We start from the raw sequence: 26705 nt of genomic DNA on the forward strand, positions 1-26705 counted from the left end.
GGGGTGAATTCCATTGTCATATATTGTCTATTCTTTGGTGAAACACGTAGGCACAATATCAAACTGTATTAAACAGTCAAAATATGAGTCTAGATTTTGTAAGGTTATTATGTTATATGTCAGAATTTGTCTAGAAACTTATAGTTGTTTATGTCTCCACAGTAACTAGTGGTAGTGCTGCAAACTGTGAAGTGTTGATACAACGTGTTAAACCTATTGTTAAATCTTGCCGATTATTTATGTGTTTTGACTTCCAAAGATTTATCGTTTCTTTTTTTTTTCAATGTGTTTTTGTTACACTAAATGTATTTCTTCGATGCTCCGGGAGGAGTGGCTTTAAGAAATAAAATTCATTCTTCCCGCCCACACGTACCGAGATTTTTCACTTTGGGCGAAGGACATAATATGTTTTCTTATTCCTGTTTTGTCGTTGTCACATTCTGTGCATTATGTGTGTCTAATGTACCGGATTCCAACACATTGGAACACGTGAAAGCTTCTCCTGATGCCTAGACAGAGGTTTTCATTTTGGCGGAAGGACATATAGGACGTTCTACTTTTCACTCGAGCAATCCCGTGTCCGCTCGTAAAACGCTTACAACCGCTCCACCAAAGTTTGCGAAGCTGGCGAAGCAGCGGTGGTCCAGCATTCAAGATTTCTGCGTTGGCCTAGCGGACCCAAGCGTCCACGAACTTGCGTCTAGCGGTGCCAAACTTTGACTGGGCGTTGTTGGAGCGGTGGTGAACTTTGCCGGAGCGGAAATTATTTTGTCCGCTCCTCACCGCTCGCAATATTTTGTGCAGCTCAAAACTTTCGGAGCGGTAGGAGGGACCATCAGCGGAGGCCGGGCGTATACGGCGTTGCCTTAACGGAGGTCAACTTCTGTTAAACGGTGGTGAACGGTTACGAGCGGTGATGATTTTTTTTTTCACGGCTCCAAGAACGCTCCAGCAGAGTTCTGGCTGTGTGACCGAGCCTTTAAAGTACAGTATCTTACCATTAATGGTTGATCATGTACAGCTTCCGTTTCTAGCTGGTAAACAATGGAAACAACACCACGTCCCACCACCAACTCCTTTCCCTCTTTCTTCAATTATATTGGTAACTGAACCTACTCAATATTCATTGGTAAAAATACAAACTTCACGTATTGTTCATTTTTCATCTCCCTTGATTGAATGTGTTTATGCAGAGCTCTTTCAGCGCTGAAATGTCCAAGGTTCAAAGTTTCTCAGAGGAAGACCTGCCAGGCTGGACCGAAGCTTCAAGAGACTTGTACAATCAGTACACTGCCAAGCTGGTGGGGGAGGAGGGGTGGAAACTCGTATACACCACCGTGGGCAGGGAGCGGAATACTGGTTTGTTCAATCTGAGTCACCCCAAAGTCGGCGAACTCTTCGAGTATGCCGCATTTTTCGGTGAAGAGGAGAAGAAAATGGTTGCCATCGTACAGTTTGGACCAAAAACAGAGGGGCCTTCAGGGTGAGATTTGGATGATGATTATGGTACTCGACTTTGATGTGCAAACTTGTGATCTTTGAGTTGTACTCCCATGTGGTGGGTGCATTGTTTTGCTTCATAATTTCCGTATTGGACAATAAACCAAATCAAATCAAATCAAATCAAATAACAGAGAGAAAAGAATATCACAGCTTGTGTGTGCTTAATTTGGATCAAAGGAATGAACATACAATGATATACTCATGATATACTCGATATGAAATAACGGTTACTGCTCGTTATTCCGAAGGTTCGTTATTCCGAAGGCTCTTTATTCCTAAGATTCGTTATTCCGAAGGTTCATTGTTCCGAATTTCATTTTCGGATTAACCAATCTTCGGAATAACGAACCTTCGGAATAACGCCACAAATTTTCGGATTAACGAACCCTTTGTCATTTTCGGATTAACGAACCTCTAGGTATAGGGAATTTGCGTGTTTCGGATTAACGACCCTTTGGAATAACGAACCTTCGGAATAGCGAACCTTCGGAATAACGAACAGCACCCGAAATGGTTTAGACAAGAGTATTAAGCATGCAACCCAGTCATTGTCTTTTTGAGTTATGGCCAATACTTAACCAGTCAAAACGTTCCAGCTTTTTAGTTGTCTATTACCCCATCCTCCAGCTTTTTAGTGGTCTATTACCCCATCCTCTGGAGGGCCATATGTTTACTACCTGTCTTTATTTGGTCTACATATCTTCTGTCCCAAGTATCCACATTTATGTTCAAGAGTGTCTCTAGTACTCCCCCTTCAATCATACATTGGTCAGGGATGCATCGAAGAAATGTTAATGCTGTGGTGTTACTCAAGGTCACAAACTAAAATCAAAGTTTATGTAAATTAGAGTGAGCAAATATATGATTTCCATGTTCACTTCTAGGGTATAAAAGAATAAAGAAAAATGAGGGATCGATAGTAAAGTTAAGAAAGAAGAATCTTGATTTTTATAGAGAAGTATAAAAGAAAAGTCCTAGTTTGTTACCGTCACAACATATACTTAAGTGACTTATTGTTCCTTTAATGTAAGATTAGTATACTAAACATTATTCTTGAGATGTTAATTCTGGTTATGATTCATAACAAATGCCTTAAATTGGATTTGTGGCTTTAGTCGAAATGAGACCGAGAAATATTTGTGAATTGCTTGACCAAGGGATAAATTTTGTTTGAAAAATTTCGATTTAACCATGCAGTTTTGTTCACGGGGGAGCCATAGGTACATCTGCTGATATCTGTGCGGGTATTTTGCTGAATGAAGGTGCGCAAGTTCCCTCTTTGACAGCTAGCCTTACTGTAAATTACAAACGGTAAGTTTTTCCGGAAGCTCTGACATGCTGTAGTAAATGATTTCATTTTTTTCGTTGGTAATGCAGTACCTTTATATTTTCTTAAGATGATTATTTATATGAATGTGTGTGTGTGTGCAGGGGGAATAATTGCTACCCTTAACATATGTCAGTATCAAGTTGATGGAATGTGCAATTTTCGTGAAAAATAATTCTTTTTTCATGAAAAATAAATTCTTTTTTGAATATCTGTTTGAAATCAGATCCATTAATTGACCTCCCACAATGAATTAAATCCAAGATGTGACGCTAGAGAAAAAAAATATCCTTTTGATGAGATTTGTTTGATATTTTGCTTTTGAAACAGCACAAACTCATACATGATAAAAAACGGTAAAGAAGACCCAGTTGTGAACAATATGAAACAAGGCAACGTTCAACTTGCATGAAAGACATTTCTTGCTTAACATTCACTTACTAACTCCCTTGGAAGACTCTGTGCTTTTGAATGATTTTAGTGCTTAAAGGACAAGTTCACCTTCATAAACATAAGGATTGAGAGAATGCAACAATATTAGTAGAACACATCAGTGAAAGTTTGAGGAAAATTGGACAATCGATGCAAAAGTTATGAATTTTTAAAACTTTTGTGTTGGAACCGCTGGATGAGGAGACTACTACAGCTTGTGAGTCATATGCGTACAACAGTATAAAGAAAATGTAAAGAAAATTCAACATATTTTCACTTTTTTTTTTCGCATAATAAAAGAGCACTTGACTTGCCACTTTCTAAAGGCAGGGGGAATAATATTACCCATAACATTTGTCGGTAACGAGTCTGGGGAATGTGTACTTTTTTCAAAAGATGAAATTTTGTGAAATTCTCTTTATATTTTCCTTATATTGTTGTACGCATGTGACATCTAAGTTATTCACACACTGCAATAGTCTTCTCACCCAGTGGTTACTGCACAAAAACTTCAAAAATTCATAACTTTTGAACGGATTGTCCGATTTTCCTCAAACATTCAATGATGTGTTCTACTAATATTGCTACATTCTCTCAATCCTTATGTTTATGAAGGTGAACTTGTCCTTTAAAGGAAACCAAACCCGAAGAGAAAAAAAAAATCATGAAAAGTACACATTCCATCAACTTGATACTGACATATGTTAAGGGTAGCGTTTATTCCCGCTGCTTTCTGAAAGCATTTAGTCAAGTGCTTTTTCATTATAATAGAAAAGTGAATTTTTTGTGGGATTCCCTTTATATTTTCTTTATATTGTTGTCCACACATGTCATAACCTCTAGTAGTCTCCTCATCCACCGGTTCCAACACCATAACTTTTGCATCGATTGTCCTATTTTCCTCAAATTTCACTGATGTGTTCTACTAATGTTGCTGCCTTCACTCAATCCACATCTCTCGTTGGATTTTGGTTTCCTTTTAATACGTCCACTAGAGCCCCGACAGAAGGGAGGGTTGCCGAAGCAAATTATGTCATTGCGGCATTTCCTTTACCCTACATCAGAAAAAGTATGCAAGTAGGCTTGTCTTTAATGGGAAAATACTAGGAATCCTTGTGGATTGATTGCAGACATACCTCAGACAGTCCTATAGGAAACGACTGGGAAGGGCATAAACTGCCATTGAAAATGGTGAATATAGCAGGACAGCCAAACACATCTACAATGCGGATTTCCTAAATTTGTATTCCATGTCTTGTCCGCACCCTAGTGGCGCCATTACAAATGCTGTAGAATCTGTGATGATTTTAGCCCACCTTCAATTAAGAAGGTATAAATCTTCTTGATTTCTTTACTTATACAGACCCATTCCTAATGGCTCCACTGTCATCATTGAGACGAAGCTGGACAGGGTGGAAGGACGAAAGTACTTTGTCACTGGCACAATCAAGAGTCCGGATGATACTACATTATTTAATACCATTTCAGCTATATTTGTAAGATTTTTATGAGTATTTACGAATAAGTCTGTTCAGGATGATTTACTTGAAGTTCATGTCTAGTTTTTCTGCATATCAGTTGATTTGATACTTTGACGTTATGTATCACTTTAATAATCCAATTAACAAAATGTTTGCAGATTTTTCAAAACTCTTTTTGTTTGTGTCATAATGGGTCCCCCCCCCCCTTGCGTGCCATATCATTCTGAGATTTAAAATAAAAAACATGAAGCAGTTTTGGAAAACTTTTTTTCCCTTTCAGTCATGCAGCTTTTTGCAGAAGACTTTATGCTATATATAACACCGTACATTATATATATAATTCTAGAGAAAATTGAAAGCTTCACTATGGTGAAAACTTTATGACAAAACTCTTTGTATGATATCGCGATGATGTTATCAATCCGTTTGCGTGCGTTTGTGTACTTGAGCAAATGCTCGAAATGTGATGGTTGAAATGAGCCACCACCTTGTTTAAACAGGGTGTAAAGTTGGTAGACTTTATAACAGAAAATCATATACATCTGAAATAGCAAACGTCTCTTCTCAGGTCATCTCCAATGTCATTGTTGTATTTCTTTGCGGATAATAACCATGTGGTCGCATGAGGCAGGTGGCCATTATGAACAAGGTGGTCGTTAGAACATTTATTAAAGAAATACATGTATTACTCAGAAATTAAGTGTTCCACACATAATCGATTATTTATATGATATTGGATGGCCTTGAGGTTGATACAAGGAAATATTGGACGAGCTATACACAAATATTTTGCTTAGCGAGTCCAATATTTCCTTGTCATAACCGAAAATAGGACATCCAATATTATCATTATTATCCTACAGAGGATTTTAGCAAAAAATATTTTCACTTACCCTTTCTGTCTCTGAGTGCTGTATGGTCTCCTACTGTACTTGATCCTGACATGGGGTATGGTACACTCTCCAGTACAAGTTAATCTACTTCATTCCCAGATAAAACAGTGATCTAAGTATTTTGATGTACAATTTTAACTAATTAATATATGAAATTTGCTCGTATAAATATAGAATCTTAGAAAAAACGACATCATTAGTTATGATTGACCAATCACATACGCTTTTTACTTCATATTTTGGGTCATCTTGTATATCTCAACCAATCACGGTGAAGTTTATAAAAACTTTGGGGAATCCCCCTCTTGCCGTCCAATATTTTGAATATTGGTCGCCTCGGCAAAAAAAAAAAATATTGGTCGAGTTCAACAACCTTTCTAAGTGGGTCGGAGGTTATGAGGTGCGTCGACAAAATAACACTTCTATTTGGGCTCTAAAAATCCTCTGTATGGATAATAATACTCTATACTTTCTGTCTTGGCATCATTGCAATGTGAATATTCATTCTATGCATAGGATGCAAAGTAAGGAAAGCAAGAAGATATCTGTCCTTGTGTCATTAAACTGAACGCTGCAATTGTTTTATACAAATGTACCTCGTACGTATATAGGGATGCATCATTATAATCATTGAATTCTGATAGCAGATGCGTCTTATGTTGCGGCGTGCATCTTCTTACTCAGGCGTAACAATGCACTTATATTGATTTTGACAAGCTTATCTTAACATAGTTATGTCAAAAATGCTTGAGAAAATAAAGCATATTCGTATTAGAGGATTTCCTTGCCTTTATAGTCCAGCTGATTCCCAATGGGAAAATGGGAATTCCCAACGTCGCCTATTATAAAGTCCATTGGTTCAGTCCATTGGTTCTTGAAACTATGGACTATCTGGTCTAGCTAATTCCAAACGACTGATCATTTCCTAAACGGCAGACTAAATAATCCACTAACTAAATAATTCGGACCTTGATTTAAGAAATGATGTCATTTGTGGCGCAAATGATCCATGGACTTAATCTAGGCGATGCATGGGAATTCGGGCTATTTGTGTTCAGCTTGTTAAGCATATATCCAGTAGTAAGTTGTAGTACAATGTCAATGTTTCTTCTTCAGTTTTTCTGTGTGTAGTATCAGAAAAAGGGATATAATGATAACTAACATGTACTAATGTAATGTGAATACTGTGAGTTCATCAGGGTATAGGAAAGGTGGAAACCAACAGAAGTCTCATATAAAATTTTACACATGAGAATCACTGGAACTTTTTTCTTATATAGAGTTGTTGTTGTTGTTCATTTTTTCCATCTGTGAAGATGGCTGGATAGCCCATATTCAGCTACACTAAGCTGGTCTTCCATGGGGTCCAGTTGGATGTGGGGTGGGACCACTTCACCGGGTTAGACACCCTGCATCTTTGCGATGAATGAATGAATGAATGAAGCGGGATCTTTTTACGTGCATGAGCTGTGACTCTCTCATACACGGGACCTCCATTTTATGTCCTATCCGAGGGACAGAGTGTTTTTGCCTCTTGCTAGAGGGGACGGTATGTTTACACACGACATTGCTCAGTCCAGACTCGGGTTTGAACCCGGGCCGCGTGATCGTGAGGCAGACGCGCTACCGACTGAGCCAACTCACCGCCCTATATAGAGTGTGTTGCTCTTTCTTATATTAGGGGGTACATGGAAACATTACAAAATGACAGTTAAGTCTGACATTTTATTTTTCGTTTTCAGGGAACAGACATTAATATTACCTCGGTTTTTCACTTAGCAATGGAAACAGTTATGGGTGCATATAGTTGAATTTTATTATTTCATCTATTGAATTATTTTACTTGTATAGACTACTTTATTATTCTGTATTTGCGTTTGGTTGAATTAAATATGCTTCCATCTTTCTGGTGTCCCATGTAGTATAGATTGTCTACGCTGTATTATGTAGTGTTTTAATGGAGTTTGAGATCCACTAAGTAGCATAAGAAGAGATTGAAGTGTTGCAAGTGCAAAAACCCCGTAGTCTCCAACAAATTCCGCATGGTACCTGTACATGTGCCCACGGTTCTTATGTATTTTTTCCATTTTCATTTTGATACTGTCTTGGGAGTATGTGGGAATATGTATGTTTCAGTTTTGTTTGCATAGTGAATGCAGTGTACTTCTTTGTACACGGTTGTGTGTGTGGGTGTGGGTGTGGGTGTTTTCACTTGTATGTTCAAATCATCTTTGTGAAAGTCAGAGGTGTTCCCACTGACGTAACGTTCTTATTCTATGCATGTGTACTATCAGAATTTTGCAAGAATGTGTAATCGTTCACATGTTTAGTGTAGATACTGAGCGTGGCTACTCTTTCACACCACGACCTACTTATATCTCTGTATGTTAATCAAGCCACTGCAAGTGGCACCTGTGTTTGACGCATGTTGAACGGGTTCCTGTTTGTACACCCTGATTTCCATTCAATATTTGTACAGTATTTTTTTTCTTCGACGTGTCTTTTAATGGGTACTGAGTACATGGTTAAAAGTCTCGTATTTGATAGTCAATACAGAGATTGCAAGAAATGTACCTTCACTCCCCCTTTACTCCCCCCCCCCCCCTCCCCTCCCTAACTGGACAAGGGCCACGGTCCTTTGGTTTTCATATAAAGGAACTCTAAAGTTTGTAATGAATTTGTATAATGAATTTGTGTTAACCAATGATTTTATTCAGTTATTTCTGCAACGTAACCATAATTATATATAAAAAAAACAAACAAATGTGTAGTCTTTATAGTTGTCCACACACGTCTAAAATATAGACACAGGGCGTGGCTCCCCTTCCTCACCACGGCAAAAATTATATCTAATATTTTATATCGGTCTTTTGAGCCATTTTTCCTGTTCGTATGGAGGGGTCAAATACTTCGACACTTTGACTCTCATGATCAACTTGTATTGGTTTTATTGTGGCTAAGGATCATGTAAGGCACAATGGCGTTGGTTGAGTTAAAAAAAAATAACAAATAAAGAAAAAATAATAGTTTAACACATTAGCCACGAAAAGAATGTATGTTTGTCACTACCTTCCAGGAACCATTAAAAAGCTACCATACAGGAAGATTTTATTTGCCCTGTTGGATTTATTGACGGGCATCGCCCTTTGACTCATAAAAAAGTTACGTAATCTTTGATTGAAAATGGTTGCCTTCAATTGCCAAGTCCACCATTACTGGGAATGGGAATGTCAAAGCACATTCCCATCCGGAGCTCTTTGGTTGACAGTTTTCCTTTTTCTTACAACTTATTGTTATTGAGCAAGAACATCTAAAGTCAAAAAATTGTCAACTAAGCTTCCATACATTTTTCCTTTTTCGATATTTAACCGTAGAACTCAATTGTACCTTGTAACATCACTACAAATATATGTGTCGTTAATTACGTGTCTTGTGCGTAAACCAATGTCAGGGCGAGGTTTCCCCTCCACGCCTCCGCTATCTGTCCTCCTTGTTGATCCACTGTGACTCCCAACGCTGTGTGTATTGAATGATAGAACCATGGTTTGTTTCAACCATTTTTATTTCCTATTATATACATTCATATGTACATATATATATATATATATATATATATATATTTTTTTTTTTTTTGATGGCGGTTATCAAAAAAGTTTAACGGGAAAAAAAGAAAACCTTTTTCGGTCATCATTTTAGGGATACACGGTTCAATTTTGCAAGGTTATGCTCATCCACCACCTGGTCATTCTCCACAGTATGGTGACAGTTTATAGTACCTCATTTTTTCACGTATAGATTGAAGCCAGACATTTCTACCCACATATTTCACTTCATAGTTTCAAAATGTTTTTGAACCCATAACTTTAAATTTTTAAAGAAAGTCACTAATCTCTTTTAATTTATAACTGGTAGATGGTTCTTTTAAACCTCCCACATTTTTTGGTATTGAACTCCGATTTTTTTTATTATTATTATTATTTTTAGTACAGCACATCCCTCGCTGCTTTGGCAGATATTTATCCTCCTGTGAACTGTCCGGAAAAAAAAAAAATCCCTTTGTTCTACGAATCACCTGTTGAAACTCCGAACCCATTGATAAGACGTCCGTATTATACATGTACAGTAAGCAGTTTCCATGAATGTATAATCGTTCACATGTTGTGTGTCGACACGAGGCGTGGCTGCTTTTTCGCGCCACGGCCGACTGATCTCCAATGGTAATTAAGCCACTGCAAGTAGCACCTGCGTTTGACGCATGTTAAACGGGTTGCTATTAACACCCTGATTTCCATTCAGTATTTGTACTGTTTTTTTTTTCTCTGATACGTGTGTTAATGGGTGCATGGTTAAAAGTCCCACATTCAATAGCCAATACAGATGTTGCAAGAAATGTACCTTTACTGTTTACTCCCCTTTACTCCCCCCCCCCCCCCCCCCCCCCCCCCCCCCGTATACGGGAAAGTCTCCCTGAACTTTAACTGGGCAAGTGTCACGGTCCTTGAATTCTCTGTCTGTACGTGTTTTAAAACACAACACCTTTATACTGAGTGGTCCGGCTATCCCCTGGTGATCTGTTGTAATTGCGTACTAGTAATTATTGTAAGTGTGACCAAGATGGGTCTAATTGTACCAAATTTTGTATTGTATATTGAAACCCCACACACATTTGCACTTTGCACACACACCTGCACAGTAGTATGCACTTGCAAAATGCACATTAGCACCTATGCAGTTGTTGTCTCTCAAATCTCCGGTAATTTACATCTCTGTATTACGGAATGGCATCGTCACATGTGAATACCCCCGATATTCCTGCTGACATTATGCCTATGCGCGACAGTAAATATTACACACCCCTTGAATTCAATGATATTGTATCGTATAGTTCAGATAATATTTCACTTCTTCATATAAACTCTAGGAGTTTGAATAAAAATTTTGAATATTTGGAAAATCTTTTGCACTCTTTAAACAATTTTGAATTTTCTGTTATTGGAATAAGTGAAACTTGGTTACATCAAAACTCCCCAGATATCTTTAATTTACCCAATCATAAATTAGTTAGGGCTGATCGTCAAGGAAAAAGGGGTGGCGGTGTTGCGTTTTATATTGCGCAAAATTTACAGTTCAAAATCCGTTCTGAAATCACGTTAAGATATGCAGAAACGTTATTTATTGAAATTGAGAACCCAATCTCTAAAAACGTTATTATAGGTTTAATTTATCGACCTCCTGATCTGAATTGTGAATTATTTTGTGATGAATTGGATTTATATCTCCATAAGATAGGTAATGAAAGCAAACATGTTTTTATTTTTGGTGATTTCAACATTAACTTTTCCCCCATATCCGATAACAATAATTCCCTTAATTTTATGCATTTAATGTATTCATATGGTTTTATGTCGATTATCAATAGACCCACCAGGATAAATCCACACTCGTCAACTCAGATTGATAATATATTTTCGAATGTGTATAATAATACAATTATGGGGGGTATATTATGTTCTGAAGTTTCTGATCATTTACCAATATTTTCAATTTGTGAATGTAAAGTGGGTCGTAATAAATTACATGATAAAATATGGTACTATAAAGAGTCAAAACGTAATGTGGAATTATTGAAACAGAATTTATTTTTAGAGGAATGGACAGATATTTATAGTATTAACAATGTTAATTTGGTGTATAAATGTTTTAATGATAAATTGTTGTTTTATTATGAAAATAATATTCCTTTATGCAGAATAAAAAGTAACCGAAATAAACCAAGAAATCCTTGGATTACAAAAGGTATTTTGAAATCCATAAACACTCGTAATTTTTTGTATAAGTTACATATTCGTAACCCAACTGAATCTAATTTGAATATGTATAAAGTTTATCGAAATAAATTGACAAAATTGATTCGTTTATCCCGCAGATTATATTTTTCTGATAGAATGAAAAAGGTTTCTTCGAATATTAATGCAACATGGAAAATTATTAAAGAGGTCCTAGGTAAGAAGCCTGATTCTCCGCCAACGGATGATATCACATTAAACGGTATTAAAATAAATGATCCTAATATGTATGCTAATTCATTTAACTCATTTTTCGTTAATATCGGTCCGGAACTTGCTACTAAAATTAGCAATACTTCTGCTCATTTTACAGATTATCTTTTTGACCAAAATCAAGAGTCTATTTATTTTAACCCAACAAGTCCCAGTGAAATCATTAGTATCACTAAATCTTTAAATAGCTCTAAATCTTGTGGTTCTGATAAAATAAGTATGATGTTATTGAAAGAAATAGTTTATCCACTCGCAGAACCGTTAAGTTATATATTTAATCTTTCTTTATCACAAGGTATTTTCCCTGACCTGCTGAAAATAGCGAAAGTTAATCCTGTACATAAAAAAGATGATCCTCATGAAATTAGCAATTATCGTCCTATTTCTTTATTGCCTAGTATATCCAAAATCTTAGAAAAAATTGTTTATAATAGACTTCTTAAATTTATTAATAAGTATGATTTATTTATTCCCAATCAATATGGTTTCAGAAAAAATTATTCAACTGATTTAGCACTAATACAAATTTATGACAAAATTACGAGTGCTTTTGCAAACAAAGAACATGTTGCAGGTATATTTTGCGATTTGAGTAAAGCATTCGATACTCTTGATCATTCTATTTTACTCACCAAACTTAGTCATTACGGTATTCGAGGACAAGCACTTTTATGGCTTAAAGATTATCTAACTAATAGAAGACAATATGTTATTTTTAATGGTTGTGAATCTGACCCCCTTTTAATTAAATGTGGTGTTCCTCAAGGCTCAATTCTAGGCCCATTATTATTCCTTCTTTATGTTAATGATATCATAAATACATCCTCTCTTCTCTCTTTTGTTCTATTTGCTGATGATACGAATATATTTTATTCTCATAAAGATCTTAAGATTTTAAATGACACTTTGAATATTGAAATTAGTAAAGTATCAAATTGGTTTAAGTCTAATAAACTTTCTTTGAATATAAAAAAGACTCATTTTATTCATTTCAAACTTCATTCACATAATGAGGATACGTTGATACATATTAACATTGATGATATCCCATTAGAAAAGAAAATGAATTCAAAATTTCTAGGAGTATATATAGATGAAAGTTTGACTTGGAATGAGCATTTACATTATGTTACAACGTGTATTTCTAGAAATATAGGGATAATTTCCAAGCTGAAGTTCTTTCTTCCTCGTTCAACTTTATTTCTATTATATAATTCCTTAATTCTCCCATATATAAGTTATTGCAATGTTGTATGGGGTACTTGCGGCTCTACCAAAATAAATTCTATATTTAAATTACAAAAGAAAGTTATACGTATTTGTACAGGATCGCATTTTCTGGCTCATACTGATTCTTTATTTCATGAGCTTAAAACATTGAAGGTTTTTGATTTGAATATTATTCAAGTAGCAGTAATTATGTTCAAATATATACATCATCAACTTCCATCATCGTTTGATAACATGTTTAGGTTCAATACTTCTGTCCATTCGTACCCTACTCGTATATGTAGAAATTTCCACCTTTTGAATCCCAAATTATTAGTGACTCACAAATCTATAAGACATTCGGGTCCGGATATTTGGAATAATCTCCCGGATAATATAAAGTCTTGTTCAAGTATTTATTCTTTGAAAGCTTCACTTAAACGATATTTGATACAATTATATTCTCCAAACCAATTGAGCTAACAAATATTTATAGTATAGATTGTCATCTTATTGTCAATCTCAATTTTCTTCCTACAACTGCATCTTGCACTCTCACCTGCAACTGCACTGCACTCACCTGATCACCTTCCTCCAAGAGAGTTATGTCGTTGGATAGTCATTTTATGAGGCCTCCATCCATTTCAAGCTTAATCGCTTATGATGGTGGTCTCCTGCATTCAATTATCTCTGTTGTTTACTGAAAAATACTGTATATTTTATTTTATGTTTCTGTGTATCTACATTGCTCAATGCAATCACCTATGTGAATCTATTTATGTACTGTTATCGATTTATTTCATTGCACTTGTTATTCTTTGTCTTTGTACTTTTTGAAGTTTGCATTCAAATTGCATCTGATTGAATGCAGAAATAAAAGCAAACAAACAAACAAACAAACAAAGATCGAGTACAAAATTATATTTTACGTAAGCCGTTTGTTATTTACATAAATTGTTTTGGTTGCATAAGTTTTAAAATCCTCATAATAGGCATGTACAAATGTATATCTACAACTGATTGCTAAATTGGCATCACATTTAAAAAATGTTAGAAAATTTGTTGCTCTCCCAATAATGGCAAAATGTTATGAATTTCCTTTTGATTTTGTGTAGATTTCATAAATTTTACCCAGTTCCATATGATGTTTCTGTGATATAGGATAGGCAGTAGAATTCAGAGTTGCCAATTTAGTGAGGGCAGTATGATAGGATTTGCGGCAAAATTTCCCCAGGACTTGGTAGGCTAAATGTGTTTGAAACCTGGAAAGTCTGAGCAGGCCCCCACTTGGCAGCTGCTCAGAAAGGCCATTGCCCTTCTGTAATCTGTCATTACATCGTGCAGTAATTAGTGCCGTTCTCAGAGTGAGCTGCTATCAAGGATCGATGTGATTAGTCACTCTGCTTTTTAACCTCACTATAACGTTCCGGCTGGTGCCCACGGTTAACGGTGGCTGATGTAGCATATAATGTGCAGCAGTCATATTGGTATCATAAGCACATCTGTAATAGCATCTGGTTGACATGTCCCATTGGCTTTTAGTGAAATTCATATTGAAGAGCTAATTGTCTCGAATGCAAGCTAAGAAAGCAGGAGAAAGATAGTGGTGAAACTCTGAGGCAATTTGATGAAGAATATAAATAGCTAGGACCTTATAAAATTTCTGTAGATTATCATATCGTGGTGGTTCATTTAAATGTGTCAGTCATATTACAAATTACATGTACATCACCTCTCATAATGCCCTAATGTAATTTGTATTTCTTGTCCATATACTTGTTTACTCTTTTCTCATTTGGAAGGTAAGGGTGCAGTTTTTCCTTCAAAAGCAATATTCAGTATTTGGCAGTCTAATTATAGAAATTGTCACACTTTCTTGACTATACAATTATGTTCAAATGGCTGAAGAAAGACTCAAGCCTACCTAAATAAGAAAAAAAAGAAAAGAGAAGAAATATGCTCTGACTGTCAAGATATTTGAAAACAAATATCAGCATGGAAATAAACTGTTACGAAAGGTTTACTCTGTTGGCACAGCCATCTATGAGAAAAAATGGCAATTGCAAATTAAGTTACTTGCAGAATTTCACTACTTTGAAGCATAGCTTCATTCTCATGAAATCAGAGGTGTTGGTTGCACGTAGGATCATTGCAGCTCAGACTATTCAAACTACAGGAAAATTGTTTGAAAGTGCCTTCAGAAGTGTTTCAATTGAGGTGCTGGTAAAGCAATCATTATCCTTTTATCAGCTCATTAAAATGAGTAAGAAAAAAATTGTTGGCACCATTTTATGGTTCCTTGATCACCAGAGTGTCCCATGAGCTGTAGACAATGGTTGCTGTGGTGGTGTGACTATGACAACTTGTGCATAGTAGTCTTGTACACACACATACACACACACACAGACACAAACAAACAAACAAACAAACAAACAAAATGCATTTGGATATATTAGAAATTGCTGAGCAGTTACACTTCACTGTTTTATTAGTTTGTTTCATCTGGCTCTCACATGTCTGTTTTGCTCCTTTACGAGATCTTGCACTACATAATCAGTTTTGTTCTGTTTGTTACTTTTTTTGTTGTTGTTAGAATATGGGAGAAAGAACTCAAGTCATCAAGAATAATTGCAGCCAGAAAGGAAAGAAGCAAGATCAGCAATGGAGCAAGTGAGTAGTAAAGATGCGGGTAAAAGGCAGAGGATCCCTGGAGTCATGATGTAAAGTCAAAAGTTTAGCAGATGTAGCAAAAAGCATGATATCAGAAAACCAGCAGAAAAAACAGATTATCCTTACAGATGTACATGGAACATTTCTCTTGCAATGATAGACAAATGTTATTCGCATTATTTGTGTGTAGAAAAAAAATAATAACTTTTGAAGGTTGGGTTGAGACATGAGTTTTCATCATCATGTTGCTGAGAATTTATATCAATTTCTTTGACCTGAAATGCATATAATGACAAAAACAGTCATATCAGTGTTACTGGCATGTTCCAGCCCACAAAATATTGAGTATACTTGAATGATATCCCCTTTACAAAGTGTACTTGTAGTAAAAACCCACATGATCAAGGAGATAGAAAATCTGTATCCTTTTCAGCACACATACCAGGTAATAGCTATCTTTTCTCATCTTTCACACTACTGTTGTGTGTATGCCGTACTATACGGTGATTATTTCTTAGTTGGATGTTGACTGATATTTGTTAAATCAACAACATTCTAAAAGATTGCCTCTTTATGTTACAAATGTGTTCATCTATGTTTTCATCATCATTTTCATTGTTTTTGTGGGTGAGGGACATCTGACCTCAACGTGTTACAATGTACCTATCACTTTGATATTAAGGGTGCCTATGAAGGGCGGGGTATGCAAGAGGTCAGGTTCAAATGCCTTTCCCCCCCCCCCCCCCCCCCCCCCCATCTCTGTAAACTCAAGACATGTTATTATTGCCAGTAGCCAAAGGCTAATATTTCCTTTTAAATGTCACTTGAATCCACCTGTATAGTTCTGTAATTATGAACTGATTGTCTCTATTGAATGTTCTTTATTTATGAACTTGTTTTCTAGTGATAAAAACCTTCTATCAACCATATCTGTCAAATAACAATACAAAATCAAATGACTATTGGATGTGTGTATCATCACAACACAACTAACACTACCAATCTCTGCATCCAGGTGTACATACCCTACACTTTTATCAATGAGAACATAACTTGCTCAACACGCCAGTACATCTGATACCATGCTTCCTCCCCAAGATCGCAGCCAAGCAAGTTAACGAATACTTCGCATACGACTTCCACTTCTACACAGTCCCTATGCACTGTAACGTGCAAATCACACACTCTTCACAATTTTCAAAGACGCAAATTGAAGAAAAACTTTACTCGGTGATTACTAAATAACACATGACAAGTTGCTGTAATAGCACCAGAGACTCAGCACTACCTGCCTACACCATCTCATGGCATTCACATAGAATGAGCAACTTCCTAAAGTGTGAAATTCTCATGATTTTATCAGACAGGAAAACAATAAGGATGACCTGATGTATGGTTCATGACATGAAGACTTAAATAATACTACCTATCCATAGCACTGACACTAATTTCATGTTAATAGACCCCCAACTTGAAGCGCCTTTTCTCAAATGTAGCATTTCTACAGGTCAATATTACCATCATTATTTTTATCATTTTTGTGGCTTAGGGACATATAGTAGCTTGATGAGTTATACATTTTTACAGCTGAGAATCTACTCTCTCTGCACTTCACTGTAACCAACTAAATCTTGTCTGGCATTTAATTTTTTTTTTTTTCAGAGTTGGTTATGGAGGTTCACATACTGTAAAATAAGGAATGTTCACTCGCATTTAATTTTGCAAATGTTGTGAGAGCCAAGATTTGCGAAATTAAACGGCATGCAAAAGTTCTGGTCTACACTATAATGCATTGAATGCCAGAGGTAATTCACAAAAATATCATGGCGCGAAAATATCTTGCTTTACAGTATAGAGTAAAGGTTTTGGGGCTGCGGGTGCTTAATAATTAACTGAAGTCGTGACTTTATAATCTTTTTTTTTTTTTTTTTTTTTGCACAAACCTTTAGGAGTTTAACTCTTAACAAACCTTTTATATATAGAGTTCATGCAAACTATGCCATGTACTTTAATAAATGCTTTAATGTGACGTACAGATGAAAATAAGTAATAAAATAAGGTTAAAGAGATGAGAAGAGAAAGGAAATCAGATGTTGAACAATTTGGCCCATAATAGGAACAAACCAAAAACCACAAAACCTCAAAGATAGAGAGGGCCATTGCAGGAAATCACTTATGATTAATCAAATTACACTAACTCTGTGTTCCTTTTCTTAATTCTTACAGTGTCAGTCCTTGTAAAACACTTAACAACTTCATATTTACAAATCGTAGTATTGACTGCATTATAACCAATATGTTATCATCATGTATATTAACCCTGGCTTGACCTACCATTGACTTTCTTGACAATACGTTCGACTGTTCAAGCCAGAACAAAGAGTCCTTTTGGAGCACCAAAAAGTTCATTATTGAGAATTGATGTGTTTAAAGTTTCACATAAAATTTAATACCGTAATTCAGTTTTGCAGGCCTGTAGGCAAACTTAAAACATGTTTGTCTCCCAAACACATTCTCAAATCACTTTTTGCTGGTTGATCTGACTGTGTGTCTGCCAATTGAGTTTTGCTCTGTTCTAGGTGTGTATCTTCAATTTGAATGGTTTGGCATCCAAAACATGTTTGAGTAGGCAGAGCTTAGCTGGACTTGACCTTCATTGACATACTTTTGCATGCATGTGTCCTTGGAACTGTATGTCTGATGGACAGGCCATGGACTTTGCATCACAGCTGTCCAGTGGAATACTGCTTGTAGTTCTGCAGTGGGCAGGGAAACTCCTTTTAGTGGCTGAACTACAGAATGGAATAGACTGTTCTGGTGATAAATTGAAATTCTGTGCATGATTAGTTCATAAAAAAGTAGTCCTTAACAACCACAAAGCTTGCTGTAGGCTTGCCCTACCTAGCAACAAGTATAATGTGATTTAGGTGAATTCCTGTCTTGGGAAGCTTAATTGTAAGGAGCTGGTCAATGAAATGCTATATTGCCAGGTTGTAGGAAAAGAAACATTATAGAAACAGTCTATTAGAAACATGTTTTCAATTAGACTTTATTACAAACAAGATTTTTTTTTTTCAGTCAAAAAACTGACTGAGATTACCAGTACTGGTAAAATGTTGTGGAAGACATCAATAATCTGCAGCTGTGTACTTTATGTTTTCAATTAGATGTTATTATAAACAAGTTTTGCAGTCTGAAAACTGACTGAGACTTAATGGTAAAATGTTGTGGAAGACATCAATAATCTGCAGCTGTACACCTTTATGTATTAATGACAGCTTTGACCTTGAGACTTGTAACATGAGATAACACAGTGGTGTACTACTACCATTTTTGCACTGTCCACCTGGGGAATGAACCCAAAGTAAAGGGAGCTCCCATTAATTACTGTTTGTGCTATGTGAATAGGGATGTCAGAGTCGCATTCACACAAACAAAATAGTGGGATAGCAATCATGATCCAAATACGAGATATTTTTTTTAGCCCATTCAGACAGACAGAGGGAACTAATAAGCCAGTTCGGAGTTAGCTCATGTGCGCATGGGTACAAATGACCTTTCCTTTTTCTCAGTTGGTTAGGCACTTCACTTGTTTTCAAAGCGAAAAAAAAAAATGCAGCTACTTGTAGCTTGCCCGGAATAACAATACGTGGAATTCTTCAATCATGTTCTAACAAAGGCTGAACTTGCGTAGACCAGGTGGTCAGAAATGTCCATGATTAACGCAGTCATGTGAAAGCATCCATAGCATTATTTGGCATTGAAGTTATTAACAATCTTTTCGTATTGTTATTGCCAAATACCTCATTTGCTGTCAGGTGGATGTGATGGCACCATTTAGAAGGATACTTGAATAATTACGTCATAGATGCTTATCTCAGTGAATTTCAAAACCAACTTGCCCTGTTGGTACAAATAACCTTTTTCTGCTCATGCGCAAAGTGGAACCCCGAACTGGCTTATTGCTGGTTGTGATAGTTCGGCGACCAAACTGCACATGCCTGAAATCTACCGTGATCTGCCGTGAATGGTGATCCGTGCCCTTGTGTTTGTGCACTATTGTGATGTGTGTTTAGAATGACTTCAGAAAAAACAGAGAAGAAAATCAGCTTTCACACACTTGCCAAGGTGCAAATTATCACACTGTATCTCAAGTTATAACAATCATTCTGAAATAATCTCAAGAATACTTGGGATATGGATCATGGTGCTAATTGCGCTATTTAGTGGGATTTTTATGTCCACACAGGCAAACATCTTAACATTTGGATCACAATGCAAATCTCAAGATTTGTAAACCAAACTTGACAGGTAGTGTCCTTTATAGGGTGATAAGATCTCAGTTTGTCCAAAATCTTCTGTGGAACTAGAAGTGACTGAGATCTGTTGTTGCTGTGGTTAAGTATATTAGCAAGTGTAGTTTAAAGTTTGTTCATGGCAGATTGAGGGGGGGGGGGGGGATCCACTTAGGGTGAGATTTTGACACGTGTACTAAAATTGGGGCCAATTTTCACATTTGCATGTTGTCTTTGAGAAAACATTGTCAAATTTTCACTACACTTGGCAGTTATTATCACACATGAAGTTTGTTATTCCAAAGGTTCGTTAATCTGAAAAAGAAATAAGGTTTGTTATTCCGAAGGTCATTATTTTTAAACACATAAAAATGCTAGATGTTTGTTGATAAATCGAAAAATGAAAAAAAAGTGTTCAGTAATCCAAATATTTGTGGCATTATTCCAAAGGTTCGTAATTCTAAAAATGCAATAGAGTTTGTTATTCCAAAAATAGAATAAATTCATTACTCCATTTATTTTGTTAATCCACAAATAATATAAGGTTTGTTATTTCAAAAATTTATCAATACGAAAATGTAAAGAAGGTGCATAGTAAAGAACCTTCAGTATTACAAACCTGATGATGTTTTCGGATTAAACAAACCTTCAGAATGACAAGGTTTTTATCATATTTGGATTAGCAAAGTTTTTGAATAACAAACTTTATATCTTTTTCAGATTGACAGACCTTAAGAATTATGAACCTTATTACATTTTTGCAATCATGAACCTTCAGAATAACAAACCTTCGGAATAACGAATCTCCTGAGAGACGAACCCTTGGAATGGTGAACCTTTGGAATACGAACTGTAACCATTATCGCAATGGTGTAAAATTTGTGCAAATGTGCACCATGACCCCCTTGGCCACCCCGGCCCCAAAATTGGCAATATTAAAAAAAAAAGTGTTTATTTCCAGAAGTGATAGGCTAAGTTAATGCATGAGTAAATAAATTGGTGGATGTAGTTTTAAGTTTGTTTACAGCAGATCTGGGGGCTGTATTGAGGGGGGGGGGGGGGGCAAAAAATGGGGGCTGTATATAACATTTTCATCTCCTTCTTGAAAATACATCATCAAATATTTCTCAAAGTCCTCAATTATTATTGTGAGGAATATGGAATTACTATTTACACAAATGAGCACCATGACCCAAGGTGGGCACCCCATCCCTTCCCCCACCCCAGCCTAAGATAGACAATCTTAAAAAAAAAAAAAAAAAAAAATCTAGTTATTCACCTGAGCTGAATGGCTTAAGTGAGCTGTTGATATTGCATAGTGTCCGATGTCCATTTTGCCTTGTCTGTCCTCCGTTAATTTTTCACTTTTGTTATCCTCTAATTGAAAACTCGTGGTTGGATTTTGACCAAACTTAGCAGGAATCATCAGTGGGGAGAGTGGATCATAGTTTGTAGAAGTGGTGATGGTGCTCCCATGGATTTAGCTCCATGTGCCCCATGGGGCTTCCTATAGGCAGGGTCCCAAATACATACTTACAATTAGAAAGGTATTGCCCAAAGAGGGCCTTCAGCAATCTCTGAATGTCAAGCTTTTTGAAATAGTTTGCCTCAGGTGGAGTACCATCAAGGTTAAGTGCAATGCTCAAGTGAGTGCTCGACTTATAAGTCTCTTGTTATTTACAATGTATAATGTGGATATTGTGGTTACAGCTCATTTTTCTGTTTTCCTATTCCTAAGGTTTCGTACCTTGTTAATCTGAAAACAAAGCAAGGTTCATTATTCCAACGGCTTGTTAATCTGAAAATGAAAAAAGGCGAGTCTGTTGTGCGTGTGGCAGAATGTTGTTAACACGCTTCCTTGTGCATAGCAGAATGTTGTTAACCCTATGCGCACTCCCACAGCCTAGCGACAATCTGCCATGCGCAGGAAAGTGCGTTAACAACCAACTGCCATGCGCACGACGAGTCATTCTGAAGAAATAACAAATAAGAAATCTATTGACAAAGTATAAGATGAAAATTAAGAAAGTTATGAAATTGTGAAGTTTTGCTTTAATTTGCGAAACAGTTCTTGAACAGTCAATATGAATATGCAATCAGTAAATTGGTGATGTCATCTTCTCAAAACTTGCACTAAAATTTGTACATAACATTTTTCCTTTCTTTTGTTCAAATGCAACTTTTCCCCAACTCATCATTTGAACAATGCATTTCATGTTTGAATTATATATGTTGTGATTATTACTTTGTGATGCGCAGTAGAGTATATTATTATACTAGCTACGCAATATAAATGTCTTTTATTATCATTATTCTCTTAAATCCTGATAAATCTGACTGATCATTATTTTGAAGCTATTCAACCAGAAATAACACTTTGTTTTACACGTTTATATCAGAAAAATAGATATTTTTTTCACACAATCAATGTAAAATTGTGAGGTGATGAGATCATTAGCTCACTCATTTACATAGGGCTATCATATCAACTGTTCAAGAACTGTTTTGCAAAAATTAGCAAATTTTTGATATTTCATAGTTCTTTGTTACTCTTAATCAGATTTAGACCCAATTTTCACTGTTGTGCTTGTCATATCTTACTCAATTATTTCCAGACAACTATCAAATGATCTGGAATTTCCCTACTTAATTTACAAATGACTGCTAAAATAAGAGAGTCTGTAAACATAGACTATCACAGCCCAAGCCTGACCTAAAGAAGCTGTACTACTGACCTTGAGAAGGTGATTGCATAATCATCATCCTGGGGCATGTGTTATTGACTGTCTGGACAGTTGGTCAAAGAGTAGTCTATTCAACTAGACCCCATTATTATCATATAAGATTATGATATCACTATCAGAAAGAAAATCCTTTTCCAAGAGAGAGAGGGAGAGGGAGAGAGAAAGATGGGGGGGGGGGGGGGATGGGGGAGATGGAGGATGGAGAAAAGAGAGAAGAAAGAGAAGGAGAGATGTACCTGAGCTACTGGTAGTCATTTTTTTTTTTTTGTTGGAAAAAAAAATAGACTGGATGATTTGCAGTAAAATTAGGCCCTATATAATTCTATGGCAATGTTTCATCAAATGTTGATGTTATTTCTTTATCATTGATAATTGTGATTTGGCTAATTTCATCAGACTGGCCAATGACTGGCCAATCACTTAAAAAAAAGAAGAAGATGAACAACATTACAATGGGACTGTTGTTTAGAGTTGATACATGATTTTAGCTTCTTTTTCCCTGTCATTTTTATCTGGAAACCATATGTAGGTAATTTCCCCTTATGTTCCCATTGGCCCATTTTGTTTTTCAGTTGCTTGTATCTTTATATAAGGTGATTTACTTAATCATCGAAGATGTCCTTTTTGTCTCATTTCTCTTTCATTCTGCAGAATACTCTGAAAGTATTGGAGGAAAGAGATGTGGGAGCAACTGCTTCCGCTGCCCTTGCCCTGCTGACATTCTTATCGCAAAGCTACATGTAATTTCTTTATTAAACATGCCATGCCTCGGTAATATAGAGGCACCATTGCAAACAAACCCCCAGGATGAGAAATTTGTTGATCTGGAATAGTCATTGTTTTGATTAATTGCCAAATATGAATTTGCTCAGAATAGTGGCATAGCCTACCCACAGTAGCTGGAAATGAATGCTTTCTTCATTTTTGCACCCAGCTTCTTAATTTGTACCGACCATTTGTTCCTTCAGTATTACAGTAGCTATTCTGATGTGCTGTATGGTGTTTATATCTATTCAATGTCTGCTGTGATTTTGTCGATGTTGTCTTGAGGTAAGACTAACACAAGGTTGTCCTGACCTGTATCCAGACATCTCTTTCTCCTCCACTAAGCCCAGTGACCAACACTGTCTGGCCTGCATTCACTCAAGCGTGTCTTATGTCTGATATATTATTATCCTTTTTTTTCCCCTCCTAAACCTGTATTTTTAGCAGTGGGGCATTATAATACACACACACAGCAATGGTGAGGGCTGTGTGTGCACAGTGTGTATGCATGGACAGGAGGGTAGGCAGGGATCCCGAAGGCAGCCATGCATTCGTGTTGCCATCTGTGCAAGGTCACCTGTATATGTGTGCAGTCAGCTAGCAGACGGTGCTGCCTAGCAGACGAAGTGTCTGGATGGGGAATGAATGTGCTTTGCGAGCCCGCCCCCGAGATGTCAAGCCCAGCCAATGCACTGCACTGCTGCACTAAATAGCTGCGCCCTCTCTGTGCGGGGAACATTAGTGTGTACTGTGTGACATTCGTGCGTCTGGCCTCCCTCTTCGCAGGGGATGAAGTACATGGCCAGCGATTGTGGATCATCAAGTCCTGATATTGTGGGCTCGAGGCGGCGACATCACAGTCTGTCTGTCGGTTCGTCTGCTGTTTGCTGGCTGTTACCTCTCGACACCGCCTGCTACTCCGTCCTGTTGACGAGAGCGGCTCGACAGACCCCAAGTCAGCTGATTATCACCCTCTCATCCTCAAGTCTCCCTGGGAAAGCAGCTTTCGGCTCTCATTCCATTCCTGCAGTTGTGCGCTGCTCCGTGATCCGTGATCAGCTGATTCTGTGAGCAGGAGAGGGATAATTTATTGATTATTGATTAGACACTACTATGGCACAGTGTGCATTCAGTCCAATCAAATGTTATTGATCCTGCTTACAAGTTGACCAGTCAACCCTCACCAATCTTGGCACCCGGTCTTTTGTTGCCGTTCCTCTTTGCAGAAACTTGTCGACCAGCAGATTCTATACTGAGTTCTCTTGTTTCCTGTCTGCCGTGAGTTTTGATGAGCAGAAATCTGAGCGAAAAACTCCCCAACCTTTCACTGCTTCTGCCCACGTGTAGTCTTATTAACCCTTTCTCTACGCAGACACAGTAGACTTTGGAATTTGAGCATCTGTTTGGGCGTGTTCTCTCATTAAATCTTGGATATTGTCAGTCGAGCACGATGCGCTTCATACTAGGTTTGCTTCATACAGCAAAGACATCTGAAAAGGTGGGTAATTTCAGCTTGTCTGTGTTTGCTTTTGTATTTGATGCTAACATGATATGTTGTCTTTTACCTAATTCTTTTGGCCTTTTAGAAATGTGTTCTGAAGAGAGGGAAGATGGTCAAACCTTTTTTTTTTTTTCTTTTTGGGAACAGAAAAAATGCTGTACAAACTAGTTGTAATGTTGAAAACATGAATATCTTGAATCTCTGACTTTGATCAAGATGATTGACTATGTAGAAGTTGAAGGCCCAATTTGTACTCATTGAGGTATCTGGGGGGCATTTCATGAAGGAACTTGACGGATAAAATGTCCGACAAGTAAATTATATCTGACAAGTTCAGAGAAATCAGCCAATCAGACTAAAGAATTTTTCAAGACTTGTCGGATAAAAGAGACTTGTCAGATATTTTATCCAACAAGTTCCTTCATGAAACGCCCCCCAGGAGTGTGATCAGTTTATTCTTGATATTGCCTTTAACTTTTCACAAATTTCTTCCTGACTTAGAGAACAAACATTACATGACCATCTGATACAAAACAAGTTTTGTTTTGTTTTTGTTTTTTCTCAGAATGTAGGGTTCTATGTATTTTTGTGCCCAGCCATGACATGACTGCAAAAAAACACACACACAAAAAAAAACCACCAAAGACTTTCATTAGCCTAGCGGAAAAACTCATGAAACCCCATGTTACATTATCTGCCAATGGCAATGTTGTTTAAGTACATAATGATTATATACTGGTTGGATTTGATTTGTCGTAGATTGATGCTGATGATATTAGGTCTCGTGTTAAATACATTTTTAATTTAGTAATGGGGTAAATGTAGTAGACCAGCAGCTATTACAGCAATAAACACACTTGCCATGGTCTGAAAACACAAATAGTTGACTATGATTTGATTGGACTTGGCACTGAATGAACAAGTTACAAAGAATATTCTTCCTGAATCAGGTGCCTATTTCTTTGATGATGTCTCAGTCAGTGGGGCAGTGAATTCAGAGTGAAGCTTTTAATGCAGAAAAATCCCTTTGTCTGAAGACCGTTCAAAGGTCACAGAGTGTTAAGTAATTTCTGTGTCTGGTAAAAATGTACATGCAAAATAGAGAACTAGGAGACATTAGTTGCAGGGAAAATAGCACATGTGTTGTAAGTAGTGAATGGTGCAAACATCTTTGCGTTCAGCAACAGTTAGTAAACAATGAACAGAACAAGCTGCTTGTTTTCCAAGTAGCATACCATGAATTCATATTTTTCTGGGGCGGGGCTTAAGACAAGCTATATGTAAGAAAAGTCTTGTTTGTAAAACATGCCTGGATTTTTGCTGTGAGCTGAAGCATATTTCACATGAATAAATGATGAAACCAACATGTAGCAGCTCTTACTTGCCATGAACATATCTTATGGTTGCATAATACCAGGGAGGTGGGATCTCTTCCCACCTCCCTGATAATACGGAGGAACTTTAAAGAGTAGGCCTACATTTGGCCTGAAAAAAAAAAAAATAAAGAGAGAAGAATTAGCAGAAATGGTACCATACTAGAAATGTAGGACTTCTTCACTTTGCAAAAAGATATTCATGATTTGCTGAATATCCATTCATAGTGGCTGTCACAAGACAACCCCTGCTTTGGTATAGATCCCAATTCCACGTGTGCGCTCATGATTATGTTGATTGTAGAACCATGAGCATGCCAGTGAAAGTTAGAGTCAAGATGAACTTCAGAATCAATGTGTAATGTATTACACGTATTACCCGTATTACACGTATTACCCCCCCCCCCCCATCAGAAAAAATGGAAATTAATAGACATGTAAAGTCTTGCATTA

At 36.7% G+C, this 26705-nt stretch overlaps 2 protein-coding genes across 2 annotated transcripts in view; both read left to right on the forward strand.

The window, feature by feature from the left end:
- Window positions 1–1211: 1211 nt before the first annotated feature.
- LOC139721676 (acyl-coenzyme A thioesterase THEM4-like) lies at window positions 1212–24449 on the forward strand. Its single transcript, XM_071633006.1, has 4 exons — window positions 1212–1483; window positions 2701–2814; window positions 4626–4758; window positions 24165–24449. The coding sequence occupies exons 1-4, from the start codon at window positions 1212–1214 to the stop codon at window positions 24447–24449; spliced, it is 804 nt and encodes a 267-aa protein (XP_071489107.1).
- The window catches only part of LOC139721692 (uncharacterized), a 77525-nt gene continuing 74959 nt past the window's right edge, over window positions 24140–26705 (forward strand). Inside the window, exon 1 of the mRNA XM_071633022.1 lies at window positions 24140–24876. Coding sequence (XP_071489123.1) covers window positions 24829–24876 — 48 coding nt within the window. The 5' untranslated portion in view covers window positions 24140–24828. The remainder of the gene's footprint in view (window positions 24877–26705) is intronic.

This window comes from Diadema antillarum, unplaced genomic scaffold, assembly GCF_040938485.1.
Source record: "Diadema antillarum isolate AM-2024a unplaced genomic scaffold, OU_Dant_1.0 scf00000147, whole genome shotgun sequence".
NCBI lineage: Eukaryota > Metazoa > Echinodermata > Echinoidea > Diadematoida > Diadematidae > Diadema > Diadema antillarum.